Here is a 27,936-nt window from a genome sequence, read left to right on the forward strand (position 1 = left end):
GCAGGGCCATAGAATTAAAAACTATCTATTAGTATAGCATATAAAGGCGTTTTACATGGTATGTGGTAACTGTGAGTTCCCTATTCATTTTCAATGGCAGATAGCTGGCACCGGTGGCAAGCTCATTCACGAGAATTCAGCTGCATTGTTATACAGGACTGCTTGCGAGACAAAAATGTGTTATCTTTTTGCGGCTGCCGTGTGACATTAAACACAACCAGAAGTGACTTTAATCAACCATCATTTAGCTTTTAAGAACTGAAATCGCCACATATTCCCTATATAGTGCACGATGTGGCATTCACGATGAAGGTAATAAGTGAACGAGAGAGCAATTTCGGACACAGCAAATGTCAATGTTTTTGGTAAATTATTGGCTGCTGAATGCATAAAGCCATTGTAATTCAAGAGACTTTCAGAAAACATTTAATAACTTTGCACATTGTTGGACCAATGCGTGCTAATAGGCCTGTCAATAGATTTCAATATTTAATCTAAAGGATATATTTGTTTACTAGATGTGTAACGGTAGCCAGCTGGTTGCTGTGGTGTGCTGTGCAGGTTAGCTGTGCAGTGTGTAAACCTCACTCCCCTGGTCTCAAAAGGCGCACTAGCGACTTACACTAGAGGCTGTAGTCTTTAGTCTCCTCATTAGCGCACACACCTACCATGCCGGAGATGCCTGTTCGAATCCTGCTCGGTGTGGGTCGAGCAGGACCGGTTACAGATGTCCAATGTAAATCTAGATCCTGAAGCAAAACCAGTTGAGAACAAATGTTATAAGGCATTATTTAATATACACATTTAACATGGTCGCATACACAGGCTGCATAGAAAGAGTTGCTGATTGGGAAAATGGATGGGAAAAAGTATAAGGCTGCACTGTAAAAAGTTGTAACTGACAAATTTTACATTAAGGAGCTTTTTCTATTTGATCTAACCCTTAAAAAAAAAAAATCTGATGTAACCTAATGTATTCAGGTTGATTCAGTGATGTTAAATCATATTTTTCACATGAATAACCAGCTGTTTTAGATGTTATCACATGAAGCACGGCTTAACATTTGTTTTTTCAGAGTGCTTTATGAAGCATCTATTCAATCTATATTTAAAAAGTCTACTGTGTGCAATAGGTCAAAGACAGTAGACTAACTGATAACTGGAAATGTCTGAAGTTTAGTCATGTTCCTCTCACATGTTTTTCCTCTCACCTTGCTGAGAACAGCTATAATGCAGGAAACAGCTGCTCCTGATGTAACTACCAGGATGGACAGAGTGTTTCAGGAATGGTGTGAGAAGCCTCACTATATTGTAAAGAGTTCACCTGCAATTGTTACCTTAAAGAGCTATTTCTACCTAATCTAACCCTAGACAACTTTTTTTATTTTATTTTTTAGTGCAACCTAATGTAGCCATGTGTCACAGTCTGGCCTGACTGTGCCTCCCCTGACTATCTGTTTGTCTTGTCTTAGTGTTTTTTTCCTGTGTTGCATTGTCTCTCACACCCTCTTGTGTATTGCAGTTTTGTTGGTGTAACCTAATGTATTCATTACTAATGTACTGATTTAATAATGTTAAATAATATTTTTTGATTTGAATCAAACCAGTTAATTTGATGTTACCACATGAAGCACATTTTATAGGTTACCATAGGTTACAGATTAACATTTTTCATTAACCATTATATCACATTCATCTAAAACGGTGTTTCCCAACCACTGTGCCATGGCACACTAGTGTGCCATGAAAGACTGCCAAGTGTGCCGTGGAAAATTATCAAATTCCACAAAATAAATAAATGCATGGAGAAAAAAAAAAAAAAACAATTCAGGGATCCAAACTCCTCACCTTTCTGAGAAATTCACCGTTTTGAAACCATAATCGGTCACTTGTGTGATTGTGAAGAGCAGTGATTAATGTGCAAAAGTGACTGATATTGATACGCATTAAGGGTCTTTCACATGATTCATGTCGGCGCTGCAGAATACATTGAAGTCTATGAAGTTACGCCACTTTACACCAAAGTGTTTTTCACACACACATTTTTGCTTCACCAATAATGTCTTTGAGAGTACTAAGCAACAAGAAATATTTAAAAACTGTCCAAATCTGTGAAGAGACATTGAATGTCTCATAATTTCTTAATTAAATATTACCTTATCATTTCCGAATTTCAGAGACCCCAGTTATTGAACTTATTTAAATTCACCAAGAAAACCTAAACATAAACGAGTCCTTTTATTACTTTCTGCTATCAAAGCAACTGCAAGCTTTTTTCTCTCTAACAAATACATGTTTTCAGTGTTTATTGTGCACACCTCCCGCTTTTTTACATGGCAAACTCGTAAAATCGCCCTTCTGTGACGCTTTATGTAACGCTTGTCATGTGGAGGGCAATGCGGCACTTGACACTGGCGTTGAATGGAGCGTTGACGCCTCGACTCAACTCGTGAAATGCGCTTTACAATGACGAAAGAACATAATTGAAACTCAAAATTATTGTTATTTGTCTATTATTTATGCTCAGCAGTTTAAATAGTCTACTGTAGGAAAATGGTACCGTAGATCTGCTTTGTGTTTATAATTCTTATACTGAAGTCAGTAGATTTGTAGCCATGCAAGTTTTAATAAAGAAGGTAAGGATGTTATTGAAACTCACTATTATTGTTGTCTTTTTGGATGAAAAATAATGCTCAGACTGAAGGAAGACTATAGATCTGCTTTGTTCTTTTAATGCTTAAACACTATAAAGTATCTTGGTAGATTTCGGTCATGAACAACTCAAAATGATTCACTGACTCACTCATAGCACATAAGATGCTCATTTGTTGCCACCTAGTGACATTTCCAGAAGGGGTCACTGAACTAATCAGTTAATAAAATTGAACAAATTTGTGAAACAGAAGCAAGCCTCATCAAAATACTCTTTGTTTTGCAGCTAATTCTGCACAATTGTAAACTTGAATAAACTTGAATCACTAAAAAATATCCCCAGAAAAAAATGTTCTTACCTTTTTTGCCCCTCATGAGTTTGCATCCCTGGAATTTGTTGTGGCATTGCAAGAACAAATCTACAAATTAGAAAAGAAGAAACAATTTTTTTTTCATTACCCATTTAGTGCTCTTACCACCTGTGACCTCACACAGCATAGTCTACCTATGTGATTTTTTTTTCTTTTTTTTTTTTGCATAGGCGAATTTCAAACATTACAAGTAAACATGCTACTAAGACGGACAGAAAACATGGACAAGTTCTTGAAAAGGAAAAATATTGACGATGGTTAGCTATGTGGGATAGTGGTGTGATTTTTTTAGTCATAAAAAGTGTGCCAAGTTGGGAAATGTGACACTGATCTAAACACTGATCTAAAACAACTGGTTTGATTCAAGTAAAAATTCTTTGGCACTTTGGCAGATACGCAGCTCTTATTTAAGTGTGAGAGAATGGCGTCCCCTGCTGATACCACGCAAGATGTGCAGCTTCTCTATAAAGAGATGTCAGAAAAGTATCTAATTTCAGCAGTGCCCTTTAAACTGATTCATTTAGCTTGTTTGCTGGTTGTTGAGACCCTGTTAGGAAAAAAGTTCTACCTATATATATATATATATATATATATATATATATATATATATATATATATATATATATATATGGGGGGGGGTGCTTGCTGATGAAGAAACTGGAAAATGTTGTATTTCATCTCAATATATTATTACAAGATAGTGAAATCACATCTATATATTTATGTAAATGTAAGTATTAATTATAGATACCATGACATATAATGACACACATGAATAAGAATGCTAGATCTGGGTTTTCTGTATATTCCTGTGATGGATATTCTTATAAATTCTGACATTAACATTGCATCATATTCAGTCTTTGTGAGAACATTAAATCTCTTTTGCTCTCTCTTTGCTTTAGATGATTCATCTGTCAACTCCAGAGCGCCTGAGGGAGATAAGACATCAAACATCAGCTCACCTCTCTCCAGTTCTCCTCATATCGTACATCGAGGCTATGGCCAGCCATAAACTGAGTTCTACAGATAAGCTTGAACATCCTGAGGAACACATAAATGAAACGATCATGGTAATCTATACGTGCTGTCGCACATACAAGATATAATTTGAGAAAATTAGAGAAACGTGGCTGTAAGTTATAATAAACCTGAAACTTGAAACTGGTTGAATGATGTGGATTTTTAATGACTGATGCCAATAATCAATAGGGTGGCAGATGGTCGATTATATTTATCCTATGCCAACCTTATATCTTTGAGGTGAAACTATAACTACTGTTTGGAACTAGATAGGTAAAGTTTGCCAAGACAAACTTTTACTAGTTGTAAAAGCTTGATGGTTATACAGACATTACAGTAAGATAAACAGCTTGTTAGATAGTCAGACGGACTGTCAGATAGTCAGACAAACAGTCAAATAGATAGATGGATAGATCAAAGGCCTTTTGAGGGTTTGCTTACATTTACATTTTTGACAGTTGGAGTTTTAATTAACGAGCATTCGTTGGACAATTTGAACATTCCATCAATGCATTTCTTTTGAATTTTTCAGATTTTTGATCATCTGCTTTGTAAAAACTGTAAGTCTGATTAGTTAGAAAAGATATAGCACACTATTCCAGAACAGTCTGAGGGTATGTGCTGATATTGGTTGATGTAGCTTGGAGGAGTTACAGTCAAAAAATGTGGTCTTAGTTTAGTTGTTTTTTTTTTTTGTTTTTTTTAACCCTAAACCAAGTTGGTAGAATAACGATATGTTGGCTTCATCAAGCAAACATAATACCAAAGTCTTTCTAGCAAGTCAGTCAACTTACGGGCATGTTTGTAATGCTCTCGGGAGGCTGTTTCCAGTCATGACAGTGCAGCTATGTACTTGAATGGGGAAAGACCGATATCTCCAAAACAGTTGATCAAGATTACGATCAGATTTCAAATCAGAAGTAAAATCTGACAACACTAGTATCATGAAATTGTGATTCTTTTCCTCAGATTACACTAAAAAACAAAATTTTCCCTTCTTGTATAGTTAATGCGCATGTGTGTTATCGAGTTGATTGACAGGTGATGTCTGTATCTAAAAGGTAATTGGCTCGTCTTTTACCTGTAAGGCGAGACTTTCTTTCTACATCCGTTGACCGTTGGTCTACATTCCAATTTCTCCCATTCATTTAAATAGAAGTGGCCTGTCTCTGCTAAAATAGTCTGTGATAGCCCTCACTTCTGTCAGTCGGCCAATTATCTCCATGCAGATTCTTAAAATGGCCAAATATTGGCAGATTATTCGGCCAGGCGGATACACTGTATTGGTCAATCACTAGTTCAAGCTGCATTATGTACATTAACCATTTAAACTGAGAGTTTCAGCATTTACAGATAACAGCATGTATAAACTGATTCCATATCCAGGCCTCATAAACATCTAAACCTTTTTTACTGTAAATCTTAAAATGAAATATTGGGCTCTATTTTTGTGAGGTGCAAAGCGCAGCGCAATGCGCTACGACCGTGAGCAACGTTTTATCCAATTTTCATGAGAGTGCTAATTCTAAATGCAATTTTCGTGCAAATGGCCGTGGGTGGATGTGTTTGCGCTACTGTGGGTAGAGGCACGCAAACTGTGGGTGTATTGTTTTTAAATGAAGTGGTGCAAAGCGGAATTTGCTATTTTGCTAAGAATTCGGTCATTGCGCTAAGTGGTTTCAGTGGCGGAGCTAGGGGGTGGCCAGGGGTGGCCGTGGCCACCATGGACTGAAGCCTGGCCACCCCATTGGCCACGCCACTCACAATTGCCATTTTTGAGCACAAGACTTAACATGAACTGCCCAAAAATTTCTGTGCCACCACAGACTGATTGCTGGCCCCTGCCTGGCCAACCCTGTGAAAAACTCCTGGCTCCGCCCCTGGTTTCAATACCACCTGTTAACTCAGTTCCTGCATTTGCAGTTTGGAGATTTCACCAGCAGGTGGTAATAAAGTCCATGTCCAAATTCTGAAAGTACAGAACATCAAATTATGTCCCTGATGATCGCTGTTGAAGCAATTTGTTGAAACAAAAATTATGAGATTTGTGTAACATTTTCTAGATGTCATGGTTTATTTTTTCAGTTATTATTATTATTATTATTATTATTACTGCAAAAGGAGCCGGTGGAAGAAGGAGAGAGTAAAATATTTGGATTTTGGATTATTTATTTTTTTTACCACTTCGTTATTTTGATTATATTTTCATTTCGTTAGAAGTGTAATTTGAATTTAGAAATATTTTTGGTTAAATTGTTTCATGTTTCAATAAATGAATTTAATTTTTCAAAATCACTGTTGACTGGTAGAATTGAAGTGCGTGCCAGTACAGTCACTGTTAATAATAGCCATGATTTGTGTGTCAGTAGATGAAAATTATTAATAATACTTACATTCTCTATAATTTTACAGAGCCTACATCCATATCCTGAACCACACGTTCCATGCGTATAAAAGGAATGTGTCCCATTTAACAAGGATGCGCAACATTATGTAAATCCATATTTTTATTCTTCCAATTCATTGCATGCAGTCAATTTACACTACCAACTTCTTATGAATGTACTGTCTTTATTTATATATATTTTTATAGCTTGACAGGGAATGGACTGTATAATAGGACGGAAACGGTGCTGGAGATGAACCTCCATTGACCCGCTTAACGCCTTGCGTCGGCAATTTCGCCAAATCCACTTGTGCCTAGACTTAGCACACGTTTACCCAAAGATACCAATACTTCATGCCCATGCCCACTGACTTTGCGCTTATAAGTTAAGGCATTACGCTGCGCTTAGTGCTTGCACCCTTAAAATAGGACCCCTTACCTTCTAATAGTAAGGCTGTAGTGTATAATTTCTGCACCACTAGCTAGCATCATTTCCTACAATAATAAAAATCAGTTTTCAAAGCACTTTCCTGAATACTCTCCCAATCTACCATTGGTTGAACGAACACAATCTTGCTACAAACTTGCATCATTGGAGTCAATGTTGCTGTGCCTGGCTAGACAGGCCACTAAAACATAGAGAGCATTATTTAATAGCGCTAAAGAACAGTGTTGACACTTTTTGGTAAAATTCTACTTGACTGCATTTTAAGCTGGAATAGGGGAAAGTATTTTAACCTTGAAAAAACTGCACATCATATTCAATTAATGACTGTTGTCATTAATGAAACTGATTTAAAGATCTTAAATAACAGCTGATACATGTTTAATGCATGTTAGTTTTGTGTTTTTTTTCCTGTCAGGATTTGGTTTTTAGTGTGAATAATTTGGTGGAGAGTGATGAAAAAGTGGAATGGGACAGAATAAAGGAGGATTTAAGAAATTATTATCTCACCACACTACTTCACACAGCAGAGAAGCAAACACTGGCCCTTTCTGCATCATACACACACTCGGTGCAGATGCAGGTGAACGCTGGTGATGTAGGTGAGTTAGTCTGAGGCTTAACATCACATTTAACCCACTATGATTCTTTATTTATGACTCTTAAAGAAAAGCTCACACAAAAATGAAAATGTCATTATGTAATTCCTCATGTCATTCCAACCTTATATGCTGTTTTTCTTTTTCCTTTTCTCATGGGAACTCAAATGAAGGATCTTGACAAATCTTCATGCAGCTTTTTACAATACAGTAAAAATTCATAGTGACCATAGCTGTCAAGATCCAAAAATGACACCATAAATGTCACAAAGACTACACCACAGAGGGTAAGGTGGACCCAAATGCTGGGACTTTATTCCACAAATAAAACAGTAACCAAAGAATCCAAAAATCCAGAAGACAAAGGCACAAGCCAAAACAAAGATGTAAAACAAACAGAAATAACTTCAATAGTGAACAATCACAGGTTGACGACAAACAGGATAGAGTCCAGGATATCTCTGATGACTAGACAGAGAGTGCAGGCAATGTGTGTGTATATGTAGTGTGTGTGCTGGTTAGTGAATGGGGAACAGGGGTGGAGTGCTGATTAGTTAGTGGGGAACAGGTGAGAAGGGAAACCGTGGTTCAGTAGTCCAGGGAATTGGTGCGGATGGTGTCAGGGAGAGGAGAGACCGATGAGGGCGTGACAATAAAAGTGCAATAAATGTAGTTCAAATGGAATTCAAATGGTATATTCCAAGTCTTCTGAAGTCATTTGAAAGCTTTGAGGAACAGACCTAATTTTAAATCATTATTCACTAAAATCCTCCCCTCCACCAAAGTTCTAGCAGCATTCTGGTTTGGAATGATATGAGGGTGAGTAAATAATGACAGTATTGTCATTTTTGGGTAAACGATCCCTTTAACTAGTCCTATTCTTACTTTAGGATTGTTGAGTCTGACTATACTGCTATTTAATCGCTGTGTGCTTAATCATTTCTAGAAATGAAACTATTCACATTTGAACCGCACCAAGCACACAAGCATCCAGTTTCAGCCAACATGCATGGAAACTCCATTGCATTGACTCCTAAGAACACAAAGGATGAAAGGAAAAATGGTAAGTAAAATTAATTTTATGAAACTTCACAGTCTAACTGAAATCAAATCTGCTAACTAATGCAAGTTTATTTCTATATTGTTTTGTCTCTGCTGTAGGGAGCACCTCCATTGTCTTTCTCGTTTATAAGAGTATTGGGGGTCTTCTGAAGCCCACCGATGACCCTGGTGTCGCTGATTACACACGATATGCTGCAGCTGGTGAAATTACAGTTCATTCTCCAGTAATAGCAGCTGCCATTAGTAACCCAAAGACATTCACCCTGAACAATGTGACCTTCACTCTCATACACACAGAGGTACAGTGCAACTGATTGCTCCATCAGGGCTTCATCTGAATAGTTCTAATACACTGTATGGCCAAAAGTGGACACCCCATTCTTATTAACATTTTAAGTTATTAAAGTAATTCCAGTGAAGACATGTCTTAATGCTGTGGCATATAATGGCATTCCAGAGAATTGTGTGTTTCCAACTTTGTGGCAACAGTTTTGGGAGGGCCCTGTTCTTTTTCAGAATGACAGCCCCCCTGTGTAAAAAGCAAGGTCCTTAAATAAATGGATTGGAAATCTGCTGTTGAGTACTTGATTAGTCTGCACAAAGCCCAGACCTGAACCCCAATGAACACCTTTGGGAAGAATAAGAATTCTGACTTTGAGCCCAAGCCCCATCACTCAACATTAGAACCTCACTGATGCTCTTGTGTCTTAATTGGAGCAAATCCCTGTAGCCATTTTCCAATATTTAGTGGAAAACCTTCTCAGAAGAATAGAAGCTGTTTAGAAGGACCAGCTTTTAATGCCCGTGGTTTTAAAATTAAACATTCACAAGCCCACATGGATGTATTGTTTGGAAGTCCACATAACTTTGTCCATGTAGTGTATGTATTGACTGAGTTTAACTTTTTTATACAGGAAATAGACCCTGCCCGTGATGAAACAAAGTGTGCATTCTGGGAGTATTATCAGAGCATGGTGGGACACTGGAGTTTGGAAGGGTGTAAACGAACCCATGTGAACGCCACACACACTTCCTGTTCTTGTAATCACCTGACACACTTTGCGATTCTTATGTCCTCAGCTCAGGCCAATGTAAGTCACCACTGCTCACAATCATTCTTGTTGCCCCCTGCCCACAAAAACTTTATAGACACTTAAGCCACACTTGTCTGAATGTCATTGAATTAGATAACAAAATATCAACCAAGTAGCATCTGCAAGCAAATGATACTAGATATTTTTTCTAAACTAACTTTAAACTGAGTCATGCAGTTACTTTTAACCAACTGGTTTTAAGGTGATTTTTAGTGGATAAATGAAGTCAGTTACCTTTATTTTTACATAACTGTGACAAGGAGGAGGGCACGGCCGGGCCGTGACTATGCACGCCCGGCCCCCGATTGGGCTAATCAGCCGAGGAGATTAGCCCAATCGGGGGCCGGGCATGCGTAGTCACGGCCCGGCCCTGCCCTCCTCCTTGTCACACTAACATTACATTTATTAATGGGCAGATGCTTTTTTCAAAGTGACTTACAAAATGAGGACGTATACAACATAAGCGATTCATCTTAAGGAGACAGTAGTATGAAAAGTGCTGCATTACAAAGTTTCAGTTGCATCCTGTCTACTGAGATACTTTCATCTGATCGATTTTTTTTTTTTTTTTAAGGCAGCATAGATGCATCCTTTGCTGCCTATGAAATCCCACAATCCTGTGCATGCCGTTCTTCAACGATTGAGCTGAAGACAAAAAAAAAAAATGGCAGCCTAAGAGGCAGTTGATAGCCAATTTGTGTAAAACTGTATTTTTATTCACTTTTTCCAAATTTTGATTCCATTTCTAGTGAGAAAGTAGTATTGTAGTTATTAAATATGCACTTGGTTATTGCCAAAACTCTCTTGGTTTTGTTCTAGATTATTAGACTATTCAGTCCAATCGAACCACAATATAGCAGATGTGTTACCTTCAGTAGACACCAGATGGTTGGTATCTTAGCAACAATGTGACGTTTTGCTGCCTTAGTAGCCCGTCCAAAACCAGTTTTTGGAGGTACCTTCTTATGCAAATGCTGTCTGTTGAATCATTGACTGATAGGGCAGAGAGGCAACAAGGCAGCTACCTTTGGTTTCGGATGCAGCCTAGATCAAACAACTCTCAAAGAACACAGGCTTAGAAAATAATTTAAACATAGTTTATTTACCTTTTTGTTTGTAAGAAGATACTACTGTCAGCTGTTGAAAAGCTGTTGTGGCTCAAGAAGATTGCTTTAGCTTGCATAATTTTTAGAAAAACAAAAACACTGCCACCTTCAGAATAATGATTAAAGATAAAATATATCCACAAACTGTTTAAAGTCAGTGAAGTGTGTTGTATCTAAGTATCTTCAGGATATGTCAAGTCATTTTTATTTGTATAGCGCTTTTCATATCGTTTCAAAGCAGCTTTACAGAAAATCATGCTTTAACAGACAATGATACTGTAATATCTATAAAGTCATAGAGTCATCATTGTGTAATTTGATTAAATATTATTGTAAATTATGTATACAGTTAAATAATAATTGTATATAGAACCTAAGTGAGCAAGCCAACTACAATCTTGAAATGGAATACATAGACTATCAGTTAATTGCCAACAAAACACTTCATCAGCCAACTAACAAAGGACAATGCAACTGTGTGAAATTCTGCAGTTAATCCAGGATGGACTTCAAAGACATTAGTTATTAATCTTACAGTTCATACAAAATCTTTGTTTAAACACTGGCCCTTAACACTTACTTAGTTCACACATTTTAATCCATGTCTTTCACTGCACACAGATAACTAATATTGGCATTATATTCATGCTGTTAGCCAGAGAGGAACTGGCCCCCACAGAGAGCCTGGTTTCTCCCAAGGTTATTTTTCTCCATTAACCAACATCTCATGGAGTTTTGTGTTCCTTGCCACAGTCGCCTTCGGCATGCTCACAGGGTTTCTAAATACAATTATTTTTTAATTACTTATTTTTATACATACTTCATAATCATATTTAATCAAACCACACAATGATTACTCTATGACTTTATAAATATGACAGTTTCATTTTCTGTTAATGCATGATTTTCTGTAAAGCTGCTTTGTATAGCATAATTTATGTGTGTTGTGAAAGGCGCTATACAAATAAAAATGATTTGACTTGACACAGTTGACTGTGCCTGTGTAAACATGGCACAATTGGTAAAGTAGCATTTAAAATGTGCTTTTAAGAAGTCTTAAAGGGATAGTTCACTCAAAAATTCTCTCATCATTAACTCACCCTCATGCTTTCTTCTGCTGAACACAAACAACTATACCTTTAAAAGCCTGTTCCTGCTCTGTTTTGTGCAGTTGTTTGCGCACTATAATGTTCTGACGAGGATAACACAGCTGGGAATGGTTATCTCCCTTATCTGTCTGTTCATGTGTATCTTCACCTTCTGGTTCTTCCGAGACATCCAGACCACCAGAACCATGATCCACAAGAACCTGTGCTGCAGCCTTTTTATGGCCCAGTTCATCTTCCTCATCGGCATCAACAAGTTTGCACACAAGGTATCTGCCTATGATTGAGAGATGAGAAAAGTCAAAAGCATTTTTATTTCTCTCTCTCCTTTCTCCTTGACTAGAGCACAACTTAAAGGTATAGTTCAACTAAAATGAAAATTCTGCCATCATTCACTCTTCCTCATGTTGTTTCAAACCCATATGACTTTATTTCATAGAACGCAAAAGGCGATGTAAACCTCAGTCACCATTCACTTTTATTGCATCTTTGCACAATGGCAGTATTCCCTAAGGTTCAAGTCATAAGGGTTTGGAACAACACAAGGGTGAGTAAATGATGACAGAATTTTCTTTTTTGGGTGAACTATCCCTTGCAACACTCTCATGACGAAACTTCACTGGGACAACTTTTTGCCTGCACCAACAAACCATCAACATTTTTTGGAATAAATTATTGTGACTGCATTTGTATCTGTTACATCATTTATACTGTTGAGAACTGGTGAGTTTAAGACATAGGGGTAGGGTTAGGTGTTAAAAAATATCTATATACTGTGTAATATAAAATTATTGTGACTAATTTTACCTATCCTGTTCCATGTTTCATATTGTTGATTATTGGTTATGTTGAGGAATCAGGTTGGGTTAGGGGATCTAAAATATCGATATGATATTATAATGTTACTAAAAATAACATGTTTCTAACTATAACAAAACAGATTGCAAATAAACTCGCAATATAATACAAATATTGCAGAGCCTGTGAATGAATCATCCATACTGAGGAGAGATCGTTCTCTCCTTGATGTTTTCATGGTGCAGGAAATTGTCTATATGGTGATGAGCTTGTGAGTCTGCCTTGGTCCCACTTGCACGCCACTGTCCTCTACATAAAAAATAATAATATAAAAGAATGTCTGTAATATTTGTTTACTGTGTGTGTTTCAGTGGTTCTGTTCCCTTATTGCTGGCCTGCTCCATTATTTCTTCTTGGCTGCATTTGCGTGGATGTGTATTGAGGGAATTCATTTATATCTTATCGTTGTTGGCGTCATCTATAACAAAGGTTTCCTCCACCGGAACTTCTACATATTTGGTTATGGAAGCCCTGCTGTGGTCGTTGCCATATCTGCAACTCTTGGCTATAAATATTATGGCACTAGTACTGTGTAAGTTATTAGTATTGTTAAAAAATAAAAAATTATAATCCATAGATTTTTATGAAGTCAATGATACCTCAAATCATGTGATTTGCTTAGGAGAGGTGTGCTATTAATTTTCTAAGTGATGAGACTTACGGTTTTCGCCTGACGGATGATAAAAATGGGCAAAAAATCCCAAACACCTATATTATGGAGGCACCCGAGCCATATCTGGGGACCAGAATATCATGGAGACTTTGGGGTGGGCTCTGATTTGGGCCAGTAAGCACCCACTTTGCAACCACCCAGAACATCTTAGCAAATGCATATCAATGCCATGGCAACCACCCACAACACCCTACACTATAAAAAAATGTTTTGTCAGGCAACCTATAAATATGCTTCATGTGGTATCATTTCAATTAACTAGTTAATTAAAAAAAAAATTAAATGTCTCTCATCATTTACTCACCCTTATGCCATCCCAGATGTGTATTACTTTCTTTCTTCTGCTGAACACAGAGTTTTAGAAGAATATCTCAACTCTGTTGGTCCATACAATGCAAGTGAATGGTGGCCAGAACTTTTAAGGGCGAAAAAGCTTAAAGGCAGCATAAACGTAACCAGTGGTTAAATCCATATCTTCAGAAGTGATAAGATAGGTGTGGGTGAGAATCGGATCAATAGTAAAGTCATTTTTTACTCTAAATTCTCCTGCCTGTCAAGTAGGTGGCGATATGCACAGAATGTGAATCGCCAAAAACAAAAGAAGAATGTAAAAGTGAAAGCGAAAGTGGATATTTATAGTAGAAAAGGACTTAAATATTGATCTGTTTCTCACCCACACTTATATTGCTTCTGAAGATATGTATTTAACCCCTGGAGTCATATGGATTACTTTTCTGCTGCCTTTATATGTTTTTTGGATCTTCAAAGTTCTGGTCACCATTCACTTGCTTTGTATGGACCTACTGAAATGAAATATTTTTTCTAAAAATCTTAGTTTGTGTTCAGCAGAAGAAAGAAAGTCATAGCATGAGAGTGAGTAAATGAATAGAGAATTTTCTGTTTTTGGTGAACTATCCCTTTAAGTTCTACCAGCTAAAATAATTTTTAAGGGTTACATAAAAATAAATAGATCCTTAAGATAAAAATGGCATACTACCAATTTTAACATTGTAGCATTGTGGTGCCGAGTTTTGTAGTTGTCATATTTTCTTCAGACGATCTAAAAATATAGTTTTACAATAAATGTGATTTTATTTTTCCTCTTAAGGTGTTGGCTGAGCACTGAAAATAACTTCATCTGGAGTTTCATTGGACCAGCCTGTCTGATCATTCTGGCAAGTATCTGCTCATGAACTACTGTAATATTCAGTAAAATGCACAGACCCTCCATTGGCCAGGTGCACTATTCAATATTCACATACACTCAGTAACTTACAAAAGTCAGTTACATTAATGCAACTCTAAAGTACCTTGCATTATGCTGTGTACTCAGTGTTGGGTAGTAATGCATTTCATGTAATCTAGATTACAAAATAAGACAATAAAACCAAGTACTTGTAAACAGATTATATTGCATTACATAAAAATATGAATAGTCAGATGACATTTTTTATGGATTTTTAATTACATTACCAATCATCTAATAGCAATAATTAGTGCTTAATTTACTGATTATGCTGCTAAATTTTAAAAGAGCACTTTGAGCCAGAGCCTAAAATATTTGTGATAGGCCTAACAAGACAGCACAACATACAGTACGTTGAAGACAGTGCGGCCTTGTTCCTCATTTGACCACATCCAGAAATAACTTGACTTTCAAAGAGACAGGGGAAAAATAACAAAGCAAAGCAATCTTTTCCTTACAAATATTATATCCCCCATTCAAAAAGACCTCCAATCTTAAGAATCTTAATGCACTTTAACATTTGTAATGGTGTTGATAATGTATTGAAAGTACGAGTGTTTTAAACAAACCTGCGTCCACCTGTACATAATTAGACACTCAAACAAACAAACATGGGTGCCTGTAGGATTTAATCTGAGGGTACGAACATAAATCTGCCTAGAGGTCTGCACAGGCCTTAAAATGAAACCCGACCCGAACCCGACACCATGTGGCCTGACCCTACCCGGCCCGAATGATACTGTCAGATTTTAAGCCCCGACCCAAAACTGCTTGCTATCTAATTTCTTCTCCTAGTATCTTCTCCTAGTATAGCTGTATTTTATTAAAGCATATAGGTAACATTCTTAACAGTATTAAAACAGTACACATACACATTTTTAACAAGGTACGGCAGCCCCTTAGTACACTAGAGCAGAAGGGAAAAAATAATTGCCTTACCGTTTATTTGCTGAAACTTCACCTGGTGCAGAACAATCTGTAATAATATGAAACAATGCAACAGTCACCTCTATGCAGCCTGAACTTGTTCAGATTGCTGAATCTTTGTAACAACTGCGCTAAAAACAATTTAGACGCAGCGCAAAGAATGAAACAGAGCGCAGGTGTCTCAACATGCGTTTTAACACGATGTTAAAAGAGTGCCGGTCCTGCACGAGACGCAAATGTTCAAACAATGGGAAAGCAGAACAGACGTGCGCAAAAAAACATTCTGTGTAATCGACCCCTAACTCGTCCATTCACGCATGTCTGAGCGTGAGAGCGCATGCACGAAACAAGATCGGTAGGCCTGTTTATTTTTTCATTAATTACAAACCTGGACGTGGGTTGCAGACCTATAAATCTGCCTAATAAACCTTATATCTAGGGGGGTCCATGGGCATGCTTTTTTTTTCTGTGCAAAAAACAACACCAAAGCTTTCAATTTTGGTGACTTTGAGATAAGCATTTATTTATTTTCTCAAGTATGAGTAGCATTTATGTAATTATTGGCTAAAGTATTTCTTTCAGTAACCGTTCAGACAGACGCGTAATATTTTGATTTTAGATAATAATACATTTTGAGTTTTAATTATTTAAATAGTGCAATCTAATTCCCTGACGAAAAGGCATGTCAAAAAATAATGTACTATATTAGTTAAACCATCATCATAAAATCATGAAGATACACTAAACACAATCATTTTTAACTTTTATTAACTTCACTCAAATATTAGCAAACTTGGCCAGCTACCTTGAAACAACTGAGTTACCTAGGCATTGGCAAATTGACAATCGTGACAGTCCTTCAGCTTGGCTGAGCATGGTTAGCTGTGTTTGGCCCAATGGTGGAAAAGCGCTTAATGATTAGATTGATCAAAACATGCAATGAATAATCAAAAAGTAATCAGATTTGATTACCTAAAAGTGTTATGTTATGTTACTGTGGTGATGGGGGCCTGGCCAAGTGACATCTGTGGAGAGCGAGGCCAAGAGAGTGAGTGCTGTAAGGGTTGGAACCTGAGGGAAATCACCTCTAACAGCTGTTTTATGTTTGCAATAATAGCGGAGAGTGATTTAAAGGGTGATCCAGACTGCCGAAGGGGAGAGAGAGCCGAGCCTGCACGTGTGTGTGTGTGTGTGTCAGTGCAGCTAACATTTCAGTTTGAAGCTTTTGAGTGAGAGGAAATAAAAATACATTTTGAGTTTGATTCGCCGTCTCCCGCTTCGTCCTTGAGCGAGTTAGCAACTTTTGCCACAGTGGTGCCAAAACCCAGGAAGGAGAAAGGATACGCTGCCATGACTTCCTCGCCGCTGGAAGAAGTCTTCAAGTCCCTCGACCAGCATCCACCAAGCACAACACCAGGCCCTCATGGAGCTGCGGATGGAGCAGGAGCAGTGCTTCGAGGTGCTCCTCCAGGCCCAAGCGGAGGACCGGCGGGTGTTGCGGAGCTTGCTGCCCCCTGGAGGGGTCTTCAGCCGTAACCCCAGCAGTAGCAGGACCCCATGTGACACAAGTGAAGATGACACCGCAGGACGACCCGGAGGCCTTCATGGAGCTCTTTGAGCACACAGCCAGAGCTCTGAAGTGGCCGCGCTCACAGTGGGCGGTCCATCTGCTACCGCTGCTGTCTGGGGAAGCCCAACTCGCAGCACACCAACTTCCGCTGGCCAACCTCCTGGGGTATTCCGATTTGAAGAAAGCATCACCAGCTGTTTCGCACTCTGACGCTGAGCGAGGTCAACCGCCGTTCACCTTCGCACAACAGCTCCGCGATGCCTGCCGGGGTGATTGCTGGCTGAGGAGGAGGGCGACGACGTCATCAACATCATGATGCTGGAGCAGTTCGTCTCCCGGCTGCCGAAGTGGACGGCAGAGTGGGTCCAGTGCCACTGTCCGGCATCACTGGAGGAAGCGATCCATTTGGTTGAGGACCATAAAGCGGTGTATCCAGGGGACGGCAAGCCATTCTCTCTCTCTCTCTCTCTCTCTCTTTCTCTCTTTCCCCGCCTCACCCATCCACTAATCTTGGGTACAAATTGGCCAGCATTTACTGCTTTACTGAGGGAAATCTGTGTGGATGCGTCCTGTAACAGAGTGTTTCAGTGTGTGGTTTGCAGTGCACTGGCTGAGTAGGCGGAGCCGGGGCCGTCTACGTCAGCTCCGCGTCAGGGAGAAGGAAGTGCCGGCTTCCCCCGTATTTTTCAATTATCATGGATCAGTTGTATCGAGTGACACAGGATGCTCAGACAAAGGAAAACACAACCCAATTGTTAGCACCGAAGAGCCGTCGGGAAATGTTATTCCAGACAGCTCATTATAATCCAGTCCAATCCTTCCACATCTCTTTCTGTCCTTTTTAGAGCCAGTTGTCCTTTGTCTTTGAAGACTGTAGTGTACATCTTTGTATGAAATCTTCAGTTATTGACTGATGAGTTTCTAGAGAAAGCTGTTTCTTTTTTGCCTTTTTTTAAACCTAATATTGACCTAAAGACATGCCAGGAAAAAACACTGAACCATCAAATGGTGCATTTCTATTAGCTGGGCATTTACAGGGATGTTCGCAGATGGTGTGTGGCATGCCGTGAATGTCAGCTAGTAAATCTGCCAGCCACCCCAAGAGTGCCATTGCGGCCGCTTCCCTTGATCGAGGTCCCCTTCGAATGAATTGGCATGGACCTCGTCGGGCCATTAAAGCAGACAGCATGCAGGCATCGCTTTGTTTTGGTTCTGGTGGACTACACAACACAATATCCAGAAACGGTGCCTCTGCGCAACATCCCAGCACGTAATGTTGCGGAGGCATTCTTCAGAATTATCTCCTGAGTGGGGATTCCGAAAGAAATCCTCACGTACACTATGCTAACTGTACGAATTACTGGGGATTAAATCGCTTCAGGCCAGCGTTTATTACCCCCAAACAGACGGCTTGGTCGAACGATTTAATCAGACACTAAAGAATATGATTCGTAAGTTTGTGCATGAAGACATTCAAAATTGGGACAATTATTTGCAGTACAAGAGGTCCCACAAGCCTCCATGGGGTTTTCCCCATTTTAATTATTGTATGGGCATCCACCACGTGGCGTGCTCAACGTCCTATGGGAAAATTGGGAGGAGGGACCTTCAAACAGCAAAAATGAAATTCAATACGTTCTTGACCTGAGAGCAAAACTCCACACACTGGGGCAATTAACACAGGAGAATTTGCTCAAGAACGTCAAAGCCGCCTGTATAATAGGGGTACTCGACTACAGGAATTTACACCGGGAGACAAAATCCTTGTATTACTCCCCACATCGAGCTCTAAAGGCCCTTTGAGGTCACACGGCGAGTCAGGGAAATTGATTATGAGGTTAAACAAACAGATAGAGGCAGAGCACATCAGATTTACCACCTCAGTCTCTTAAAACCATGGAGAGAGGCGGTCCCCGTAATGTTGGTGACGGTGGTTCTGGAGAGAAATGAGCTCGAACTGGACTTAAAAGTCACTGATCGAGTCCCCCCGCTCACTTGCGTGGGGGGACTCAATTGCATACTGTGGCAACTCAAAAACAAACACAAAGACAATATTAAGCTTCAAACCAAACAACCAAATAGCTTACCACTGTGTTTGATATAATGGCAAGTGATTTTCTAGTACCAAATTAGCAATTTAGCATGATTACTCAAGGATAAGGTGCTGGACTGATGGCTGCTGGAAATGGGTCCTGTCTAGATTTAATAAAAAATAACTTTTTTCAAATAGTGATGGTGCTGTTTTTTACATCAGTAATGTCCTGACTATACTTTGTGATTAGTTGAATGCCACTTGGTGAATTAAAGTACCAATTTCCTTCTGAAACAGCAAAATCTGTCCATTATTCCAAACTTTTGGCCACCAGTGTACATTCTAAATTCACATAGAAATGACTGCTTATAATAAACCCAATGAAATAATAAATATAATTATAACATTACGTAACTGAGCGGAGAAATTAAGGTGAGTATCTTACCAGACGCTGATATTGCAGTGGCCAGTCTTAGCAGTTTCTGTGATTTGGACCTCCTTGTTAATTTTATTTTATTTTTTTCTAAGTTGAAAGTCACGCAGCAGGCAGAAGATTGGCGCGCACGGCTCATATATGTACGATTTTAATGGTAGTTCATATAGGTCAAAATACATGAGGAGTTCGTTGTGAAAATCCAATATCGGCAATCACAGACATTCGCATTCAGACAGGATTAGATTTTTCTGAGGACTCTTGAATTAGCCAAAATAAGGTAGGTAATTTGCTCTGGAATTTTTTACAGAGGTTGTGTGAGAAAAACACAGACTTGTCAGATTTGGACAGGATTAAAATCACAAAGTACGTCTGTGAAACACGTATTTCCCTAACCTCCTCAGGGAAAACTAGTCCCATCTGAATAGTGTTTTTCCAACACACTCTCATGGAGAAATCGTCAGGATTCATATGGCTTTTCTAAATTTGGCTAATTCGTATGATATCGTGCAACTGCACTTGTTTGAATTCCTACGACTTTCACTACAGCCGATGACGTCGCTGGACATCGTTTCCATCTAATATGCGACAATTACTTGCTTCTGTCACACACAACAATGTCCTATCATGTTAACACACTCTACTGATTGGTTAAGTTTAGATAAAGGGTTTGGGTAAGGGCATAATATTAATAAGTATGTCCTTAACGCCTCGTGCGCGGAACTCACGCTTACTGATGCATTTGACATCCGGGAGTTTGCACGTGATGATGTCGTACAGGTTTATGCGAACAACCTTGAGCGAGATCATATGCAATAGCCAACTCGTAAATTATGTTAGCATTTTCTTGAGATTGGGTTGGGTTTTTGTCGCATACAGTTCCTACAATCTTGTCAGATAAATATTTGTCTAATGCGTTGAGGCAGTTGTCCAAATTATTGTTTTTTTTTCCCCCCAGGTTAATCTGCTGGCATTTGCGGTGATCATCTTTAAGGTTTATCGTCACACAGCAGTAAAGACACCTGAAATCAGTCACTATGAAAATATCAGGTAAAGAAACGTCTCCGGTTACACACACAACCTCGGTTCCCTGAGATGAAGGGAACGAGACATTGCTGTAAGGATTGGGAGGGTTACTTTTTAAATGTAATCTGTAACAGATTACTGATTACTTAATAATAAATGTAATCAGTAATGTAATCCAGTTTTATGAGTTTTGTTGTAGCTGTTATTATATCTAAGGAAAAGAAACATGGACACTGCACCCTACTAAGAAAATTAAATGTTAATGTAGAACAACTCAGTATTTTTAAAGAAATCAGGCGAGTCCTCTGTCTACTACAGAAAATACAGAAAAAGACATTTCTCATAAAGCAGATATTATCAAAACAGATGTACTGAATTATGTTTTGGTTATCATTAAACTAAATTTGACAGGATATACCTCAGATTCAAAAACACTGAAAAGTTTAACTTTGCAATGTATTGCAGTTAGTGTGTATAGGAAATTGTAATTTGCACTATTCATTAACTTCAGACTGTATTTAATATGTTGATCACAAATTATCATCATCATTATTATTATCATAATTAAATGATGGAGAGTGTGCTTGCTAATGATCTTAAGTCAAACATCATGAGCTAACAGTTTATGGCTGATTTCTATGTTTATGCTTCTGTTTCTGATTCCAAAAAGAAAAAAATATATAGTTTTAAAGAACAGATCAAAATAGATTTTTATAGATAGTCTTTTCAATTACTTTTTCCTAATTACTATGAGTTTGCCAGAATGTCTCCCATACTCAGTCTTTTGAACTGTTCTCAACAATAATTTATCAACAAAATCTGATACATTCTTAATTGAACTTTTTTCCTAAGGACTTAAAAAACATTTTCAATTAATGTGGATTTGTTAATAAGCAGGAGTTCCAGGGGTATTTTTTCAGTTGATTTTTGTAGTTGTTGTATTTAAACCTTTTTTTTCTTAAATGTGTGAGTTTATAGTACTGTTCACCGGGGGAGGGATAATTTTTTCAGCTTCAATACGGAACGGAACAACATGCAGGACATCCTGGCTAATGTAGTACAGATCGCATTTGCAATCATGTTAGCGGATTTCTATGTCATACCGGTGTTATGGATCAATGGGGATCATGTTAACTGGGGATGTGCACGTGAATACATTTAATTGCATATTCAGCAGATTTGTTCAATGTGAATTGCCAAGGAGCCAAGAAAAGGCATTTTACACATCATACAAATTTTTGGGTATCATTATTAACCTGCTTTGTATGATCGATGTCTGTTCCAAAGAATTTGACACAGTTTAAGAGTAATTTTGTTAACGTGGGACATTGGTTTGAATGGGAACTGGTGATTACTACTCTGACAAATGTAAATTACATGTGGAAGTCTTTTATTTGCAACAATAAAGCATCATAGGCTTATATGTGTCAACAATAGGCCTATACTCTATTTATTAAAAAACAATAGCTTGATAAAGTTGATAAAACAATTATTGTTCACATAGAAGGTCTGTTGGTTTAGGGGTAGTGTGTTTGCTAACCACGTGTACAGAACTGGGTTCAATTTTCTGTAAGTACCTGCATTTAAATTGTTATAATAGCGTCTTTTACTTTTCAAAGTTTCTGTGCGTGGCAACTGTCATATATTTCAATACCCATGACACTTCCAAAAGATGATCTTTCAGAACAGTGCAATATTTTTAGTGGAGAGTAAGTACAAAGGCCAAACTGACCAATGGGTAAGAATAAATGGTACTCTGAGAAAGCATGAGAAAGTTCTTCAGAAACATAATGATTTTGTTTGTTAGGCAAAATCTTAAAATTTTCAATCTTAAATCTTAAAATTGTAAAAACCACCTTTGAAAATATGTCACTTGGGAAGGCACTGCCAACTAATGGCAATTCCTGATGACAGCCCTGAATTTTCAAACTATCCTGATTGAAAATAAATGGAGTCGAAGAGTCGATTCCATCGACTCCAACGGCTGGAGTCGGGAATTGGAGTCGACTCTTGAAAACTTGAAATCAAACACCCCTACGGGTCACTATGTTTACTGCCAAAATGACTTTCCACGTGACCAGAGTCCCATCTATAATTATTCATTCACTTTGTCTGAGAAAGTTACTATTAGTTCATCAAGCCATTATTCATTATAAAGAAATAAAAGCAATTGAAAGAATATTATTTTGACACATATCAGCATATGATGCTTTAGAGCTGTAAATAAAAGAATTCAACATGTGATTTACTTCTCTGACAAATGTAAATGCAAGTTCCCATTCAAACCAATGTCCCATGTTAATATGGGCAAACGTGTTACCATGTGAAACGGTTAAAATCGCTCTTAAACTATGTCAAAATCATTAGAACAGACATCGATAAAAAAGCTCGGATTAATAATGATACCAAATTTTTTGATAATGTGAAAAACATATTTTCTTTGCTCCTTAACAATTCACAAACAAATCTGCTGAAAAGGCAAGTAAAATGATTCACATGCAGGCACACATCCCCAGTTAATACAATCCCCAGTTGATCCGTAACACCGGCAATGATGCGCAAATCATGTCAGTAATGGCAACTATTCCTGCTCCCGCCAAATGATGAGGGCCACGGATTTCTTCAAGCACTAATGCGAACTCATTTTAATACATTTTAATAGTAAATAATTTTAGCTAACCTAGCTAATGTGACTTCTGTGTGGCTCTTGCCTTCAAATAAATAAAAGACAGCATCTTCACAACAGGAAGGCATAAATTCCATTGAAATTTAATGTTGTTTTGCTTTTAAAGAGCAAATATTGTTGAAATTTCCATGAAAATAATGCATCAGCTGTGTGCCTTGAGAGCAGAGTGCTGATGTGAGACAGGTGTTATTTGCACATGCGACAGTAGGGGGTGCTCCTGACTCATGTGATTCACAAGAGAGAACCCGAAGAGAATGTGCATCTTATCCATCTCTCACTCTAAGAAAACAGCTGTCTGTATCACTTTATATCAGGAGGAATCACTTTTTCTTTTGTCAGAAATTTTAATCCTTAAGGTAATACTATTTTTTAAAATGTAACTGTAATCTAATTACAATGGATTTTTTTATGTAACTTTAATGGATTACAGTTAAAAAAAACCTATCCTGATTACGTAACACCGTTACAAGTAATCCGTTACTCCCCAAGCCTGGCGGTAAGCAGTATGGGAAGTCCTTAGATGACCTGGTTGAAACCCTATTCAATCACGCCAATTCTCTGATTGGCAATGGTGTTTGAGCCCCGCCCCCTTAGGCGCACAGTTGGCCTATATATGTGGGCACTCAATCACCATTTCTTCAGAATTTTCTGACTGAGGGACAGGAATGAGTCACTCGAATCTTTAACTCTAAAAGTAGTAGTGCGGCCGGCTTTCTCAGTGTCTCGTTCCATTCATCTCAGGGAACCGAGGTTACACGTGTAACCGGAGATGTTCCCTTTCGATTCAGTTCACTCGACTTTGCTGTAAGCAGTACAGGAACAGTATCCCATCACTACGTAACGTCACACCCCAATATATAACACTTAGTATAGAGATTTGCATAAGGAGTCACAGGCCTTATGAGGAGATGGATGCCATGTCCAGGTTATAAAATCTCGTGAACGTGTTTTGTGAGGACCATCCTGCTGCCAGACCTATGTCCTGTAAGGACACACCATTTGTCCATGCCCATGAAGAGGCCATGCCTCTGGTTGAATGCACTTTGACACCAATAGGACAATTCGCGCCCTATGATTCGAACCATTGTTTAGAGACAGACATTCCTTTTGTGCATCCTCCATAGCAAAAAAAAGCTGATCCGACAGCCTAAATTGACTGGTGTGCTCGACATATTATGCAGTGCCCTTACTGGGCATACTGTGTGCATAGACTGTCTTCATCTGAATTAAATGGTGGGGGAAAGAAGACTTGTAAACGGACCACCTGAGCCCTGAAGGGTATTGATAAAACCTTAGGCACGAAGCCTTTTTTAGGTTTAATGGTGGCTTTTGACAAATCTGGACTTGACTCCAGGCATGAGCTGTCGGTCGACAGCGCCTGCATGTCACCCACCCATTTAAATGAGGCCAAAGCCAATAGGAGTGCGGTCTTTAAGGAAAGCAAATGCAGCTCCACAGGTTCCAATGGCTCGAACGGGGAGTTTGTGAGCACCTTCAGCACCAGATTTAAGTACCAAGTTGGCACCATAGCAGGGCGAGGGGGTTTCAAACGCCTCACTCCCCTAAGGAACTTTGATTAAATCGTGTTTACCTATAGAGAAGCCAGCCTCTGGGGTGTGGTATGCCGAAATAGTTGCTAAATAAACCTTAAGTATCGACGGGTAAGACCAGCATCCAACCGCTCTTGAAGGAATGTAAGAATCTCAGATATGGGGCAATTCACCGGGTTTTTACCTCGTGAAGAGCACCACGTCTCAAACACATGCCATTTAAGTGCATAGAGGCGTCTTGTGGACGGTAATATGGTGTTCATAGTCGATGGAGTAAATTCTGGCTCATTCGGTGTGTTACATTCAGCGACCACACATGCAGGTTCCACAGCTGGGGATGACAAATCGTGCCCTGCGCTTGAGAGACGAGGTCCCTACATGCTTATTGAATCGAGCCTGACACCCAAAAAGGAGATTCGTTGGCTGGGGGAGAGTGTGCTTTTCACCCAGTTGACATGTAAACCCAGGTTTTCAGATAGCAAAGCAGCAGGTCCCTGTGATCACTCAGTAGAGCCTCTGAGTGGGCTAGTAATAGCCAATCATTGAGGTAATTAAAAATACGCATACCGTTTATTTTCAATGGGGTGAGCACCGCATCAATACATTTCGTGAACTTGTGAGGAGCCAGGTACAAGCCGAAAAGAAGGACTTTAAATTGATATGCAGTTCCCTCAAACGTGAATCTCAAGAACCGCCTGTGAGGCAGCGCAATTTGAACATGAAACTCCGCGTCCTTCAGATCTATTGATGCAAACCAGTCCTGAGGACGGATGTGCAATAAGATCTGGTTCTGAGTTAACATTTTGAATGGGCGCTTCGTGAGTGAGCGAATCAAGCATCTCAAATCAAGAATGGGCTGAAGCCCACCGTCTTTCTTCGGAACGAGAATATAGTGGTGGTAAAACCTGTTGTGGTGTCGCAGTTTGGAAAAATCTCTTTCGCATAATACGCATTCTGTGTCAGAACCGTGGACTGTAATACGCCATTGAAGCGAGTCGGTCAGTGTGCGAACTGAACCGTATAGCCATGTTTGATAGTTTTTAACACCCAGTCTGACACACCTATGAGGGCTCGCCACACATCTGCGTAGTGGGACAGCGTGCTAATTCATCTGTTCGCTAAGGGAGATAGTGTCGCTCAGCATAGGGAAGCGGTTGGCCGTAATGTGAGGGGTGAGTGTAACATGAAGAGGATATAGCCCTTTTATTGAGAATGTATGCATGACCCGTGTTTGTATAAAGGACGCATTTCTCTTTTTTGGCAACGCATTATTTATTAAAGTGTGACACATAGGAACAACATTTTGACATACATCCCGTTCCTGACAAACTGCCATGGGGAAGAGGGGAGGAACACTCTGCATGTTGAAATGACCCCGCTTTGGCTCCATGCCGAAAAGAACTGCAGGCTATATTTTCCTTTTCATGGGGCTGAAACAATCAGGAATGCTTCTGCTGCTCAGGGGGGTGGGGGGGTCCCTCGGCGCGTGGTTCGCGTTGTGACGGTAGATGCTTTTGCTTAGGCCATGGTTTGCGTGGTCTCACCGACGTCTCTTTGGCGGCTCTAGCCAGCTCTGGAGCAGTGAGGGTGGGATTCTTAGCTGGGCATTGACCAGAAGTAGAGCGGGAGCGAGCTGGTTGAGAGGGAGTGCTGCTTCCCTTCGGAAGGAAGTGTTTCATCACCTGTGATTATTTTTGTGTCGTGATGAAGCGCTCAGCAAATCCTTCTATGGCATTGCTGAAAAGGCAGTGAGGTGACACCAGGGTGTCAAGGAGGGCTGCTTTCTCTGAGTCACGCATTTCTGTAAGCGTCAACCAGATGTGCCTGTGCGGACCACCAGGCTGCTCATAGCCTTTCCAATGGCTTGTGTGGTCGCTTTTGTGGCACACAGCGCCAGATCAGTGGTGGTGCAGAGTTCCTTTAAAAGCTCTGGATCCAGGGCTTGCTCGTCCATCCCATGGGGGTAGATGGACAGAGGTGTGCTGCGACCACTTGTTCAACTGGAGTGAGCCTGCGTAGCCCTTCTCCTCAACATGATCCACTGTTGTGAGGACGGCAGCCCCTCTGAGCTGGGTGCGTAGAGAGTAGGGCGCACGCCAGGACTTCGTGAGAATGTTGCATGCTGATGGGCCACAGACTGTTGGCGATAGCCAATTTGCAGGAACCATTCATCTAGATGAGAGTTTTGCGGTTTGTCCAGAGGGAACAACTCAAAACTGAGCTCCTCAACCGCCCTCGCAAGGATGCGGAGAAGATCCTTATCAGTGGCATGTGCACGCTCCTCGCCCTCGCTGGGAGAAAGGGCAGTGACATCATCCATGGACCACTCGCCAGATGCTGCAAGGGACACAGCGTCATCCTGATCATCAGAGCTGCCAAACGAGATGAGGCCGTGTGCTCCAATATAGGGCCGGACCTCATCACATGCATTTTGGACAGGCGAGGATGTTATATCTGATGCTCGGGAGGCTCCTGGGGCTTGTGCTGGCACGAGGTTCTGCTTAAGCACGTCCATCTTTTCCACCATTCATTTTTTTCCATAGGGAAGTAGTTTTAGAGTGTAGAAAGAACGACTTGATTGCGGCATTCAACATATGTCATGCAAGTGGGCGGTCGCTGCGTGCTTATCTGAAGCATTTATTTATTTTTTTTTTGCCAGTGATTCTCTGATTGGTGGAGCATTTCTCTTCAGGATCATGGGTAGTGTAGTTCTCCACCAGGATTTCCGGTATTAAACATAATTTCAAAAAAATGAAGTTGAAATAATGTGGACTGATGGCTTCAACAGAAGCATTTACCATTAACAACATCTGAGGTCATGGTGGGTCTGTCTTTAAAGGTTTAAGTTATCATTAAAAATAAATTTTGTCTATGGAAGAAATAAATGAGATTTTTACTTCTGGAACCTGACTGTTCCACTCTCTTGGTTTCACTTTACAAACTAAAGGTTTGTTATTTGTTTAAAACAATGATATTGGAAAATAACTAAATAACCACAAATAAATCTAAACTGACACATTGAGACCAAAATTGTGTTCTTTCACTTCTTTGAATGGATTTGATGTGAAAGGCACAGCATGTCCAATATTTG

The 27,936-nt window shown here is 39.4% G+C and overlaps 1 protein-coding gene across 1 annotated transcript in view; it reads left to right on the plus strand.

Moving 5' to 3' along the window:
• Window positions 1-27,936, plus strand: part of adgrl4 (adhesion G protein-coupled receptor L4) — a 64,094-nt gene that overhangs the window by 33,740 nt on the left and 2,418 nt on the right. The window contains exons 6-14 of the mRNA XM_051673407.1: window positions 3,929-4,096; window positions 7,296-7,479; window positions 8,423-8,539; window positions 8,638-8,837; window positions 9,453-9,629; window positions 11,910-12,113; window positions 13,014-13,234; window positions 14,484-14,550; window positions 20,542-20,633. Of these exons, the coding sequence (XP_051529367.1) occupies window positions 3,929-4,096; window positions 7,296-7,479; window positions 8,423-8,539; window positions 8,638-8,837; window positions 9,453-9,629; window positions 11,910-12,113; window positions 13,014-13,234; window positions 14,484-14,550; window positions 20,542-20,633 (1,430 nt within the window). The remainder of the gene's footprint in view (window positions 1-3,928; window positions 4,097-7,295; window positions 7,480-8,422; window positions 8,540-8,637; window positions 8,838-9,452; window positions 9,630-11,909; window positions 12,114-13,013; window positions 13,235-14,483; window positions 14,551-20,541; window positions 20,634-27,936) is intronic.

This window comes from Myxocyprinus asiaticus, chromosome 35 (genome assembly GCF_019703515.2).
Source record: "Myxocyprinus asiaticus isolate MX2 ecotype Aquarium Trade chromosome 35, UBuf_Myxa_2, whole genome shotgun sequence".
NCBI lineage: Eukaryota > Metazoa > Chordata > Actinopteri > Cypriniformes > Catostomidae > Myxocyprinus > Myxocyprinus asiaticus.